This window comes from Microtus pennsylvanicus, chromosome 7 (assembly GCF_037038515.1).
Source record: "Microtus pennsylvanicus isolate mMicPen1 chromosome 7, mMicPen1.hap1, whole genome shotgun sequence".
Lineage (NCBI taxonomy): Eukaryota > Metazoa > Chordata > Mammalia > Rodentia > Cricetidae > Microtus > Microtus pennsylvanicus.
In genome coordinates, this window is record NC_134585.1 from 100,345,843 (window position 1) to 100,360,601 (window position 14,759).

General features: G+C 42.9%; 1 protein-coding gene across 1 annotated transcript in view; it reads right to left on the reverse strand.

Moving 5' to 3' along the window:
- The window catches only part of Lrrc39 (leucine rich repeat containing 39), a 20,730-nt gene extending 7,172 nt beyond the window's left edge, over positions 1-13,558 (reverse strand). Inside the window, exons 1-5 of the mRNA XM_075981526.1 lie at positions 13,442-13,558; positions 9,874-10,067; positions 5,148-5,253; positions 3,564-3,720; positions 2,190-2,326 (exon numbers count right to left, since the gene is read on the reverse strand). Coding sequence (XP_075837641.1) covers positions 2,190-2,326; positions 3,564-3,720; positions 5,148-5,253; positions 9,874-9,986 — 513 coding nt within the window. The 5' untranslated portion in view covers positions 9,987-10,067; positions 13,442-13,558. The remainder of the gene's footprint in view (positions 1-2,189; positions 2,327-3,563; positions 3,721-5,147; positions 5,254-9,873; positions 10,068-13,441) is intronic.
- Positions 13,559-14,759: the final 1,201 nt, after the last annotated feature.

Here is a 14,759-nt window from a genome sequence, read left to right on the forward strand (position 1 = left end):
TTGGGATAATATCACTATGTAAGTCTTAGTCAGGAATACATAGCCTCAAGTTCACAAAAATCCACCTGCCTCTGCCTTCAGAGCACTGGGTGCAAAGATGTGCACCACCATGCGTGGATTCTCTCATCAGTTTTTTTTTTTTTTTTTTTTTTTTTTTTTTTTTTTGGTTTTTCGAGACGGGGTTTTTCTGTGGCTTTGGAGCCTGTCCTGGAACTAGCTCTGTAGACCAGGCTGGTCTCGAACTCACAGAGATCCACCTGCCTTTGCCTCCCGAGTGCTGGGATTAAAGGCGTGTGCCACCACCACCCGGCCTTCTCATCAGTTTTAAATGTATTCATGGGAATGCATAGAACACAAAGTTTTTTTTTTTCACCTAAAATATCTATTCAGTTACTTCCACTCCACACTTTTATTTGAGAAAACTAATTATGTAATTGGCCCACAGTTGCGTTTAAATACGTAAATGATTATGATAGCAACCACACAAAGGTGGTGTCATTGTTTCTGTTTTATGAATAAAATTGCTCAGAGCTCATGTAACTCAATGGACTCAAGTTTTTATAGACCTAAAGTCTCAAAGTTCCTTCCTCTTTATCCTTACTGGGAGTTTGAAGATAGAAGAATTAGCATCTACAGAGCAAACAAAAACAGCCTATCCACTTGGCTGCCAGGGTTCTGTATTTTGAATTCCTTCTGTACCATCTGCACCATGAAGTACACAAATACAAAGTTTTGTGGTTAGTGCCAAAAAGCAGGATGAGGGCTCTGAGGAGACGGCTTAGTGGGGAAGCTGCTCGCTGTGTATGTGTTCCGACATGAGTTTGGATTCTCAGCACTTAAGTGGAAAGCTGTACATGCAGCAATCTGAAACCTCAGTTCTGGGAAGCAGAAATGGAAGGGTCCAAGGGGCTTGTGGTTGGGGAAGACACCTGAGAACCTCTGGCCAATGCATACATACACACATGTGTGCGCGCACACACACACAGGTACATATGTGCACACAGACACAGAAAGCTGCATGATTCCATCTAACAGGTGATGCTGTTTCTCTAGCTTTTTAATTCAAGCCATAAGTAAAAATGCATTTCTGAAAACTGTTATCAGACTTCTCCAATGATTCAGTGTGGAGGATAAAAAGGTATTTGTTAACAGGTACATATACTAGTGAGGTAGATACAATTTAATGTCTGACAGAGAAATCTTCAGTTGCTGACCCCTCAGTACTAGAATCCTTTTTATTGTTTTTTTTCCTGAGGCAGGTTTGCATTCTGTAGCCTTGGCTAGCCCGCAACTTGCTATGTAAACCAGGCTAGCTGAGAACTCAAAGAGCTGTACATGCCTCTGCTTCCCATGTGCTGGGATTAAAAGCCATCAAACCTGTCTAGATTATTTTCATTATAGAATATTGAAAAGATAATAAATCTGCCTAACAACCTTACATGGAAAACATAAATCTAAGAGGTTGTGTCCAAGGACACATAGTTAGCTACTTGGAGGACACACTGTGACATTAAATAATCTTTGAGTCAGATCTCAGAATAGTATTTCTAATATTTTAATAGTATTTTCCTCTGAAAATTAAAATATTCCAACCAGCAGGGAAGTTCCATAAGCCAACAGATAAACAACTCGAATTAGCTCCAGGAAGTACCTGAAACTGAGTGAGAATTGGGAGTTCAAGGCCAGCCTAGATAGAATAGGGAATTCTGTAGGGAGTTCAAGGTCAGAGTGAGCTGCACTGTGAGACTGTCTCACAACAGACAGACAGACAGACAGACAAAAAAGCCTCAAGGTCCAGGGCTATAGCTCAGTAGCAGTATGTCTGCTCGGCATGCTTGAGACCCTGGGTTCAATCCGTTGCCTACGAAATAATCAAGCATGTGTGAGGAACCACTACAGGAACCTAGGCTTCTCCTTGTTATGGGAGCTTAAAGTTCTGTCTTCTCTCCAAAGAGATAATAATGCAGAACAGTAACAACAATAGAGGAACCTTTTATGCCAAGTAGAGTTTGTTCTAAGAAAAAAACTTGCCTTTTGGTAGAATATGCTTTTCACTAAGAATGTCTTTCCTAAAAATTCATAACAGTGCTTCATGAGCTTTGTTTTATTTTGTGTTTTCCCAACAGCCACATGCCCGAGAAGCAGACTATTAGTAGAGGCAAACAAAACAGACATTGGGACCTTCTAACCTCTGGAGGGAGGTCACTTAGATCTCTGTTCACAGCCAGTTCTAGCTTCTCCAAGCTGGCACAGTTGCTCAGCTCTTTGGGGACAGTCTTGATTTTGTTGTAGCTAAGAATCAGTTCCTGCAGCCTGGTGAGCAGTCCTGCACAAAACAACAGCAACAACACTAAGTAACAGCAATACACAATAGGAAGGAGGCGGACTTAGTGCTTCCTGGCACTAAGTGCTGCTTACAGACTTCACTTATTGGCAAAGTCTGTTATTCGCGTCTTCAAACCAGGGGCAAATTTCTCATGCCATAGGAGAGGTCCTGGGATTTCCATTCTGCTTTTTATATACTGGATCAAGGTGACTGTGGATGGTACAGAACCTGCCTCGCGTGTACCAGACCCTGGGTGCAGCCCACTCTGACTCTGGCAGGCTCTGCCCTTCCTCCCAATTCCTTCTGCCTCTCTAAAAACCGTTAGATTACATTCCTAAAGCTAGCCACAAAGGTCTATTCCCTTATTGAGCCACTCACTTCCTCCTCCTGAGGCCTTCTACCAAGGGCCAGCAATCAAAACTCACCTTTGACTCACCTAATTAACATTCCCAGTTAAAATTAAGTACTTCGCCCTAACACAGGGTTTCTCATTTTACCTTTATAAACCACCATTTGCCTATGGACCACATCTCTCTCTCTATCCAGAGGCAGTTCTTTGTCCCATACCCATGCCCCCTTTCCCTCATCCTTTACCCTTTCTGTTTGTTCTCTATCTCCTTTTCCTCCACAGCCTAGCCCATTCCAAACACAGGCCTCCCCTTTCTTTCTTAAGAATTATACCGGCAAGGTCATTTCCTGCTGTTTTCTGCCTGAGTCAGGAAGCAGCCACTCTAACTTTTCTTCCCCCACTTCATAAAGGATCTCTGTGAAAACAGGTGTTTGGGTGTAGTTTGTACCCAATCCGGGTCCAGGAGGGAGCCCCCGCTGTAGGGGAGGCCCCATCATTGGGCTTGGTCTCCAACACAAAACCCCAACACAGAACACAACATCCTGAGCAATTTTTCATTTGGGAACATTTTCCCACTGTCTAATCAATCTTTCCCCCTTTATTTCCTTTAGTGTGTTCTAAGATAAATAGTTAAACCAGCAGTATTGCTTTAAGAATATACAGCATATTTCCAAAAGCTTTTCTCCACTGAAATTTTGTCTATCACCCCAGTATAAGTTTGAATCCCCTGAAGCATTACGTTAGAGGAACTGTTTACAGTTTTCTCAAATTTCAGAGAGAAGATCTTTATTCCACGCATTTGAAGCGGCAGGGTAAGGGGGTCTGAAAGAAAGAAAAAGCACCTTTGGCAGGTAAACAAAATAACACAGGAATAAAAGCAATCCTTACCAATCCCTCGGGGGATCTCTGAAATTGTGTTTCGAGATAAATCTAGCACAATGAGATTCTGGAATCTTCCGATGAATTCAGGAATTTTCAACAAACCCGTCCTATGAAGTTGCCATTCTTGTAGGTGATTCAGTTTCAGCAAAGAAGAAGGGAGAGTCTAAAGTGGAGAACGTGTGGACAATCATCACATTGTCTGGATTAGTCTAGCGCTGTGCTGCGCTGCTACGATAAGATTGCCTGGTTTATTCTAGCTTTGTGCGCACTGCTGTGATCTTACGGGATGTAAAGATACGCGTGACGATAGTTTTCCCTTAATTGGTGACATTTCCAGATATTCGGGCTACATCACTCAAACCTTGCCTTTTATTATTTTTTTAATTGTTAAAAAATTTATTTTCAGTTTTTTACAAGTTATTATTTACTTCATCGTTTATTGCTAAACCTTCACATCTCAACCATAGTAGAATAAACAAAAATATCATATTTTGACTAGTAATGCACACAGATCAAGTCTGTTCTAATGAATGATTCTGTAGTATTTATTAGACTATCCAAGAGCACGTGTATAATTGAAAATGAGAATATTCTGAAAAACCATTTTAGTAATTTGAATTTCTCTTCCACTTCTATTATTAAGTGTTTTGGGAGTTTGTTTGTTTTGAGACAGAATCTCTCTACAGACCCCTGCGTGTCCTAGAACTCACAATGTAGACCAAGCTGGTATTAAACTCATAGAGATCCACCTGCCTCTACTTCTGCCTCCCAAATGCAGGGGTTGAAAGTGTGGGCCACCGCGTCCAGCCTATTTTATAAGGTTTTTCAAACCATTTTTTTCTTTAAACTCTGAACTCTATGCCTTTCCCTTTCAAGCCTAAAATAAGCTAAAAGTAAAATAAGAAAGTTAACTAGGAAACTGACCCCATAGCTAATGATAACTCCAGGTATGAAAAACAAACACTCAGGGGCTGGAGAGATGGCTCAGTGGTTAAGAGCACCGCCTACTTGTCCAAAGGTCCTGAGTTCAATTCCCAGAAGCCACAAGGTGGCTTACAACCATCTGTAATGAGATCTGGTGCCCTCTTCTGGCCTGCGGGCATGCATGTAGGCAGACTATGGTGTACACAATAAATAAATTTTAAAAAGAAGAAAGGTTTTGAAGCCCTTGTAAGAGTTAGTCTATCTGATGTAACTAAACACACATATGCATGTGTGCTCCTACACATGTGAGGGAGAGAAATGCCCCCTTCCATTCTGGAATCTAAATTGATAGTTTAGCTATGTGATTTGAGTTAGCCTGGCCATCACCGCTGTAGAGCACACTGGGATATCTGCTGACTGGGAGGATTTAGAGACTAAGTCTCACAAGGGATTTGAGTCCGGGTGGGATGGGGCAAAGAGACTCTCTGATAAAAAACAGTTCATGCACTTACATTTCTTTTCCATTGTTCATGTTGCCCAAATTCACCTGTTCTATTAATAGACTCTCGAACTCTCCTGGTCTTCAATACAGTCTCAGATCCTCTTAGGCCTTCACACAATTCAGAGGCTGGCCAACCAAGAGCTGCTTCTAGGGAGAGCCCTTACCTTCCACTCTTCTTTCTCTATCTTCAAGATGACTCTTCCGTCTTCCCTGGTGACCTTTTCTTTCAGCTTGGTTAAGCTTACCCGGTCTTCCCAGATGCGCACCAGCCTAAGACACCGGGACATAGTTTAATTCATAGGCAGCGACAAGAGCAGCAACACAAAGTCCACCCAAACAACGGACACAGCCGTGAAAGGAACAGAGGCCATGCAAATTAAAACATAGCCACTGGACCCATGCTAGCCCATGCAGCAACCTTTCACCTATTTCCAATACCATTGACTCCGTGGTCACCACGGCAGAAAGCCGTCAGGCAGGGCCATGGTTCCTCATTTTTCCCAAACAGTTCTGTTAACTGGAGACCACTCACTCAAACATATGCGCCTATGCGGGTCATTCTCGTTCAAACCACCACATCCTCTAACATCTCTTTTGGGTACCTGAGCTGCTCAAGATGGTCCTTTTTGAGTAAATGATAGCCTCCCATTTTCTTAAGGGGCTGGCCCTTTAACAAACTTGCTTTTCTTCATGTTCACCCTCTTCTCATACTGAAGGCCTTTGAGCCGTGAGCAGTGTCTTAGATTTACTAACACTATTGGTTCAGGGTGTTTATTTGTTTTGGTGCTGGGGATAGCACAGTGCCTTGCACGTACTAAGCTCAGTCCTAAGGTCTTAAGAAGTATCACAATTCTTCTTATATTCTACTTCTAATAGCATCAGTGAGATATGATTCATATGTTATAAAATTCAACCATTTAAAGTATACAAGTCAACGATTTCGTCTGTAAATTCACAACATTGTGCAACTGTCTCTACTATCTAATTCCAAAGTATTTTATCACTCAAAACTCCTCCTCAGTCCTCATTAGCAGACATTCCTCATCCTTCCATTCCTTCCTGGACATTGCTATTTTTTTTAAGGTTTATTTGTTACATATACACAGCGTTCTACCTGCATGTATGCATACACACCAGAAGAGGGCACCAGATCTCATCATAGATGGTTGTGAGTCACCATGTGGTTGCGGGGAATTGAACTCAGTACCTCTGGAAGAGCAGCCAGTGCTCTTAGTCACTGAGCCATCTCTCCAGCCCCCGCTATTTTTTTTTTGTACCTATACATTTGCCTGTGCTGTGTTTCATGTAAAAGGGGCAATATATAAGTGTGCCTTCCCGCTTAACACAATTCCAGCTCATCTGTGTTGTTACTACTAACCAGCAATGTGCTTCCTTTGATGGGAGGATGGCACTACTGTATGGGTCTTTGACATGTGTTTGTCCATCCATCACCGAGTGCATGCTTTGCCTCTTCTGTATCATGTTGCTAAGAACATTTGTATGCATGCCTCTTTGTGAACTGGTCAATAATGATAAAAGGCCATTGTTTTGGACCAAGCTCTTGACACTGAACCTCAACAAATCAGACTGAAAATTGAAATAAAGCTTTGTGGTAAGAATGGGCCCCTTAAGCGCATATATCTGAAGGCTTAGTCATCAGGGAGCGGCACTACCTGAGAAGAATAAGTGTGTCCTTCTTGGAGGAAGTGGTCACTGGGCATGGGCTTTGGGGTTTCAGACGCTTAAGCCATGCCCAGTGTGTCATTCTCTTCTGCCACGTGCAGATTCAGGTGTAGAACTCCCCGCTCCTTCTCTAGCACCATGTATACTGCACACTGTCGTGTTCCCACTAAGATGATAACGGACTAAACCTCTGAAACTGTAAGCAAGCCCTAATTAAATGCTTTCTCTTAGAAGAGTTGCCTTGGTCATGGTGTCTCTTCACAGCAATAGAACAGCGACTAAGACAAGCCCCATGTCACAGAAATAAAAGAGTTCTCTGGTCTTCTGAAAAATCACGGCAGGTGACAGCCACTTTCCCCACCAAAGTAGTTCCCGTTGGTTTAGGAATGAATTTCCCTCAGCCATAATCCTAACACATAATCCTCAAGGTAGCATGAGGTAGTCTGATATGACCCAGCTGTTAATTTTTATAGTTTTGTCTTCATGTCTTGGTTTTATAGGAAAAATAGCTTTGGAATGGCCAAGCTGCCTTATGTTCTGTGATTTTTCCTTTTTCCCCAGCCCCTTCCTGTATCTAATAGCAATCTGTTCTTATTTGGTTTCATAGAGTGAGTGCTGCCTAACTCTTGTTGAGCGTTCTGCCTATCGGAAATCTTTTGAAACTGGAGCTATGGGGACAGCGGAGTTAGTAAAATGGGCCGGAGTCCAGATCCCCAGCACCATGACATATCTGGAACTCCAGAGGAAGAGAGATGGGAGATAGGAGGATGCCCGGGCTCATGGGGCAGCCAGCCTAACTGAGTTACAAGTTCAGTGAGAGATCTTGTGATAAAAATTATCATAATAATAAAGTGAGCAGTGACGGAGGAAAGCACCTGTGTTTACACGCTCACGCTCACGTGCACACACAATGCGCATAGACATACAAGCATTTAAGGTGGAGAGTGACGGAGGAGGGCAGAGGACATCCCCACTTTCCTGATCTCCACTTGCATACACATGTGTACACTTGCACATGCCTACATGAACACCTACACACACATGCACATGCCCTCCCCTGCATGTACACATCTTTAAAATTAATTGCAATTTGACCTTCCACAGATTGTATATTTTTATTTCCAGGACTATATTCCTAGGAGAATTTCTGAGCCATGTTGTAACTTCCTGATGAACCAACAGAACAGCATAGCCCCAACTTCACAGTCTGACTACCTGCTCTCCACAACTCTCACTGTGTTCGCTGACTCATGGTCCTCCTGCTTCTGCTTCCCAAGGGTCCGAATTACAGGCGTGCACCACCACACCTGGTAAAATCAAGTTTTATCATGATATGACATGATTTTGCAATGGAATTGTTTTAAGGTTAATAGAAAGTGGTTTTTGAGGTTGTCATGGTATTTATTTCCTGGAGAGATAATCCGAACACTTGGGAGATAGAAGCAGATGGATCTCTGTGAGTCCAAGGCCAGTACCTCTCTCTCTTATACACACACAGCTCTCTCTCCCTCTCCCTCTTCCTCTCTCTCTCTCTCTCTCTCTCTCTCTTTCTCTCTCTCTCTCTCTCTCTCTCTCTCACACACACACACACACACACACACACACGCCCAAAGGGAGCTAACTGGAGGGCTAAACCACACACAGGAGTTGGCAGAGGGAGGTGAACAGAGGCTGAGCCTTACAGGGTGGAGTTGGTGCTTTGGCTACTTTTGCAATCACCACCCTTACAGTTGAACCACTAGAGTTGGACTTTCTGCTATTTTTTAAAAACCTGACATTAGCTATTAGCTATTTGCTTTATGAATGAGAACTGGAGGGAGCCATGTGGTATTCACAAAGAAAGGAGGTATTCTTACAAGGTTAGACTGAAAACCAATCTAACACCCATCAGGAAAGTAGGTCAAATGTCAAGATTTCAGAAGAAATGAGAGCCCAATATTGAAATACAGCCCTCCCTCTATTAAGAAATCATGTGATCCAGAGGGGCCCTGACTGTGGCTCCCAGCCATTCAGATAGGCTGGGGACTATGTCCATCTTCTGCTGTCGGGGGCAGCTTGAGGTGTTTAGTGGACACAATCCTGAAAATTAGACTGTCCCAGAAGCCAGACTTCAATGGGTGGTGCAGGAGAATTGTCTGTATTCTGTCAATCATGTTATAAATAAATACTGATTGGCCAGGTAGGAAATATAGGCAGGAAAACCAGACAGGAAGTAGAAATGATGTAATGAGAACAGGAGAATTCTGGGAAGGAGGAAGTTGATTCCTCCCACTCCTGCCCAGACCACTGAAGCAGCAGGATGTGATCTGCCCCACTGAAAAAAGGTACTGAGCCACATGGCTAACATACATCAGAAAAATGGGTTAATCAAGATGTGAGAGTTAGCCAGTGAGAGGCTAGAGCTAATGGGCCAATCAGCTTTATAACTTATAGAGATTTATGTGTGATTTTTCTCTGGGACTAATAGCTGGGGGGTACCTGGTGGGAGGACAAAAACCCCAACAACAAGCAGGCTTGGCCCCTGTTCATGTTACAAATAGGTGTTAAGTGGGTTTCTGTTTTCACACACAAACATCCTCTTGTTCCTCTTAACACTTAATACTGAATCAGTTATTTCCTTAATTAAGAAAACTTTCAGAAGGCTGGAACAATGGCTCAGTGGTTAACAGCACTGGCTGCTTTTTCAGAGAACTAGGGTCCGATTCTTCAGCACTCACGTGACAGCTTGGAACCACCTGTAACTCCAGTCCCAGGGGGTGTGGCACCCCCTCTTCTGGCCTCTGAAGGCATTGCGTGGGAGAGGTACACAAACATACAGGCAGGCAAAACACTCATGCACATAAAATAATAATAAAGAAAAATGAAAGACTATTTTGGGCGTGGGAGAGATGGTTCAGTTGTTAAGAGCACTTGATGCTCTTCCAGAGGCTCCAGATTCAGTTCTCAGCACCCACATGGCAACTAGCAACTGTCAATAACTTCAGTTCCAGGAGACTCAGTGCTCTCTTCTGGTCTCCATGGGTACTGCACACATATGGTAGACCAACCTGCAGTCAAATGCTCATATATGCAAAATAAAAATAAAGCGTCGTAAAGAAGATTATTTTGTGTTTTCTATCAAATTCAGTGGAGCTCTTGCTAAATGATCTTTCTATAATGACGAGATTATAAATTTCCACTAATCTGAGATAAAATGTCTTAGCATACTTGTGCTGAAAGTCCTTTTCTCGTTTCACATCTTCATTGTGTTTCTTTATCCTTTCTTCCCAGACTTCCTTCACAGCATTGACGGCCCCGGTACAAACCAGATTTTCTGTCATGATTTTTCCACATCGTAGTCAAGTCGTCTAGTTCATTACGCGTTGAAAAGCTGGGTCACAGGCTGCTCAGAAAAGACCTACCTGTGTGAGAGAGGAGGAAGCATCCTGCTTCAGAATGCTAGATACCGTAGCAATCACAGTGGTGATGTTCGTTGAGCAACTGTATTTCCCCAAACTATATTTATTTTTCACCCACCCATCCCTTCCTTCCTTCCTCCATTCACTGTTTATTCAGAAATAGGGTCCACCGTGTTGCCCAGTTTGGCCTCAAGCTTCTGGGCTGAGGCAGCCCCCCTGCTTTAGTTTCCTGCATAGCTGGAACTACAGGCACACACCAGTACACCCAGATAGTCTACATGTGTTTGGACGCCGTATCTTACTTTCAACTCATGTAAAATATGATGTGAGCATGTTTGTTGCCTTTAATCCTGGCACTCGGGGAAGCAGAGACAGGAGGATCTCTGTGAGTTCGAGGTCAGCCTGGTCTACACAGCAAGTGCCAGGACAGGCTCCAAAAGCTACAGAGAAACCCTGGGGGGGGGGGAGGCGGGAGATCGCATGTGGTAGGGGCAGGAACTGTTGCCCAATCTATCTCCTTCGCTACCTTGTCATTCATAAAAATGAAAACTTGGAATTAGACTTGCATCCGACTTGGGAAAGCGATTAAACAACAGATTCATAAGTCTAGGGCCCTGAAGATGGCTCAGCAGGTAAAGATGCTTACCCCCAAGTCTGACAACCTTCAGAGGATCCAAGCTCCAGCTGTGTTTACCATATAGGGCTTTCACACGAGATTAATTAAACCTGGTTTGTTTTGTTTTGTAAAGATGACTAGAGAGACAGCGCAATGATTAAGAGCATTTGCTCCTCTTCCCAAGGACAGAAGTTTGGTTCTTAGCACCCACATCATGAAGCACACACACACACACACACGCACGCACACACACACGCACGCACACACACTATATACACAATATATATATATATATATACACACTCTCACAGAAATGCAAACATGCATTTCAAAAATAAATAACTTTTTAAATAATTCAAGAGAAAGAGTATCAGAAGTATTAGGAAGTAGAAAGTGGCTCACAGAGAAGACAGAAAGTTCAAAAAGGCCACAGGAAGTGCAACTGTGGCCAGAGTCACTACATGTATGCATCAGTGTGTTGTAGTGAAACTCGTTGCTTACACTTAACATGTACCAATTAGAAGAAAGAAGAAAAAAAAGCAGTTAAATAGTAATAATAAGATGGAAAAAGACCCAGGAAATCTGAATGACAAGAAAAATCATAAATTGTAGCAAACCTTAGGATTCTGTAGATTAAACCATAATAAACCATCTACACACATCCTGTCAAAATATTGATCATAAGAGACTGACTCTACCAAGTATCTGTAAAAGTCTGAGTGAGGAACTTTCCCCTAGTGCTGTCATCGGTGGTACTGTGGGTTGGTTGTAACTACTCTGGAGAGCACAGATGATATGTAACATGTATACATTCCCACGCAATAACAGTAGAATAGGCCGTCCCTGTGAAATGTGAACAAGTGTCCCCCAAGAATGAATGACTTTTCAAAGTAGCAGAATGACAACGATGACGATGGTGGTGGTGGTGATGATGATGATGGTGGTGGTGGTGGTGATGATGATGATGGTGGTGATGATGATGATGGTGGTGATGATGATGATGGTGGTGATGATGGTGGTGATGATGGTGGTGATGATGGTGGTGATGGTGATGATGATGGTGGTGATGATGGTGGTGGTGATGATGATAATGGTGGTGGTGGTGATGATGGTGGTGATGATGATGGTGGTGATGATGGTGATGGTGATGGTGGTGATGATGGTGGTGATGATGGTGGTGATGATGGTGGTGATGATGATGATGGTGGTGATGATGGTGGTGATGATGGTGGTGGTGGTGATGATGGTGGTGATGGTGGTGGTGATGATGGTGGTGATGGTGGTGGTGATGATGGTGGTGATGGTGGTGGTGATGGTGGTGGTGATGGTGGTGGTGATGGTGGTGGTAGTGGTGGTGATGATGATGATGGTGGTGATGATGACGATGATAATGGTGGTGGTGATGATGATGATGATGGTGGTGGTGATGATGGTGATGATGATGGTGGTGGTGGTGATGATGGTGATGATAATGGTGGTGGTGGTGATAGCAATAAAGAATAAATGCCTCCTGGAAATTTACTTTTGCATGGATGTCTTCATTTAGCAGGTCCAGGATGTTTGGCTAACCTTGTCTAAATTACAGATTTTAAATTTAAATTACTCAAGGAGCATGGGGCCACACAGAAAAAGAAACAGAAAAGAGCTGTTAGAAGAAAAAAAATAGGGTTGCTATGCCATTAGAAATATGCAGAAAATCACTAGGATGGGGTACTATCTCTAAGGAAAGCATGAAGCCCACACACAAGAGCTGACTGGGAAACCTTTCTACAGTCAATAAACCTTGCTGTTAGCCATAATGGTACATGTCTGAGGCTGAGGCAGGAGGATGGCAAATCTGAGAACAGGTTGGGATACATAAAAACATCCTGCCAAAATAAGAAGGAAGAAAGAAAGGAAGGGAAGATGGATAAAAGAAGGAAAGAAAAGAAGTCAGGATGGATAAAAGGAGAGAGGGAGAGACAGTGGGAGGGAAGGAGCCTTAGAGAACATGTACTAGTGACCTAATTCCTTGGGCATGTCACCTATAATTTATGTCTCAGATGTTAACAAAATTGAAGTGACTACGAAATACTTTCAACAACATAAAATAAAAATAAAGAATGTAGCCGGGCGATGGTGGCGCACGCCTTTAATCCCAGCACTCGGGAGGCAGAGGCAGGTGGATCTCTGTGAGTTCGAGACCAGCCTGGTCTACAAGAGCTAGTTCCAGGACAGGCTCCAAAGCCACAGAGAAACCCTGTCTCGAAAAACCAAAAAATAAATAAATAAATAAATAAATAAATAAATAAATAAATAAATAAATAAAGAATGTAGGCTATCCCCATATATGTATTGCTTTATTCTATATAAACTCACATTTGTTAATTTATTCCATTGTTTGACATTAAATATTGGTTGTCTCTAATATTAGTTTGCCTAAAACGAAAGATCTGCATCAGAAAGCAACAAGCTCATAACAATGCATTTCTGCAGTTAGCTGCTTTGTGGAGGAAAAGCTCTTAGCATAGCAGTGAGGGAAACACGCAGACACCACAATAGGAGTCTGCTCCCCAAAGTTTAAAAAAGTCCAAGAATACAACCTTAAATTCTTGCTTCTGGGGAAGCCTGTCTCTTATGTCCTAGAGAATGAATGTGAGCGGTCGCAGCCCCCCAAAGGGCTTTAAATTAAACTCAAGCTCCATTCTGCACACAGTGGAGTCGTCTTTGGCAGTTCACTTGTGCAGAAGCAATGGAGGCACCGGTTGCGGAAAGCACTTACCCTTGGGGGAGGCTGCAGCCAACATACCCAGAGCTCCTGGTTTCCAGCGAGAAACACGAGGTGGATCCAAATGACTAAAATGCTCTGTCGGGCTGTAACCACAAGCGAAAAGTAATGTCAGCCGAGTTCTAATTATAGCTCACGGACAAGGCTGAGAATAGCAAGAATCACGTGGGGCTTCTGTGCAAAGGTTCAACTGATAACGTCTGCGAGTACGTTGTGTTAGAAACACTAGGAAACTTTCAGGGAGAACGAGTTCCTTTTTATTTATTTAATTTTAAAGTTTTACGTTTGCGTGGTTGGTGTGTATGCGTGGCCGTGCACCACATGAACGGGGATAGCTTCCCAGCAGGCCGGAAGAAAAGTACTGAATTCTCTGAAACGGGAGTTAGGGATGGTTGTGCGCCACCGTGTGGATGATAGGAATTGGCCCTGGATTTTCTGCAAGAAGAGCAAACGCTCATAACCGCTGGGCCGTCTCTCCAGGCCCATGGAGAGAGAACTGTTCCTATGCCCTAGAAAAACATTCTTTCAAAAAGTCTTTCCACCTTTCATGACTTTACAGATTGCATGTATTTCATAGAATGTAATGCATCTATTTGAAGCAAAGCGACTTTAAAATACGCCGATCTGCAACAGAACAAAGTCTTGAGCTAAAGGCACCGATGTGTCAGATAAATGAACAGGAAAGGTGTGTCGGGGAACCCCAATTTATGCTGCACCTGTGCTTCAGTTTGGGAGCGTGCCGAAGGTTGAGCCAAACCATGTTCATGCCCTTGCCTCTTAGGTACACTCCCAAGTCTGGGGCTTCAAATCTAATTAACTTTCAGTTCTTACCTCTCAGGGGTCATCGACAGGACCTAATTCCATGCTCTTAAGAGTTATACATTTAGTTTTTTAAATTTGTATGCATCTGGACATGGACAAATTTTAAAAGATAACAAATCTCATTGTTGCCCTAGATTTACACATACACAATTGTTCAGTGCTGGCTAGAGCAGAGGCCCTTGCACACGCAGGCAAGCTCTCTACCAATGAGCTACGCCCACGATTCTGTAGAACTACTTATTATCATGTGTTCCTAGCATATATTGTTTCTTTTTTGGTTTTGTTTTTTAACAAAATAATAGATTTTATTATAACATTGCCTCCCTAGAGACCAGCGTAGTCTAGATGAGATCCTGGAGATAGAGACAGATTGAGACATTTATACCCATATTGTTTCCCAAAAGATATATTAATAAACACTTCCCACCAGTGAATGTGAGCGTTTTCCACTTCCTTCCCAATACTTACCATTCATCTGATCTTCCTGTGT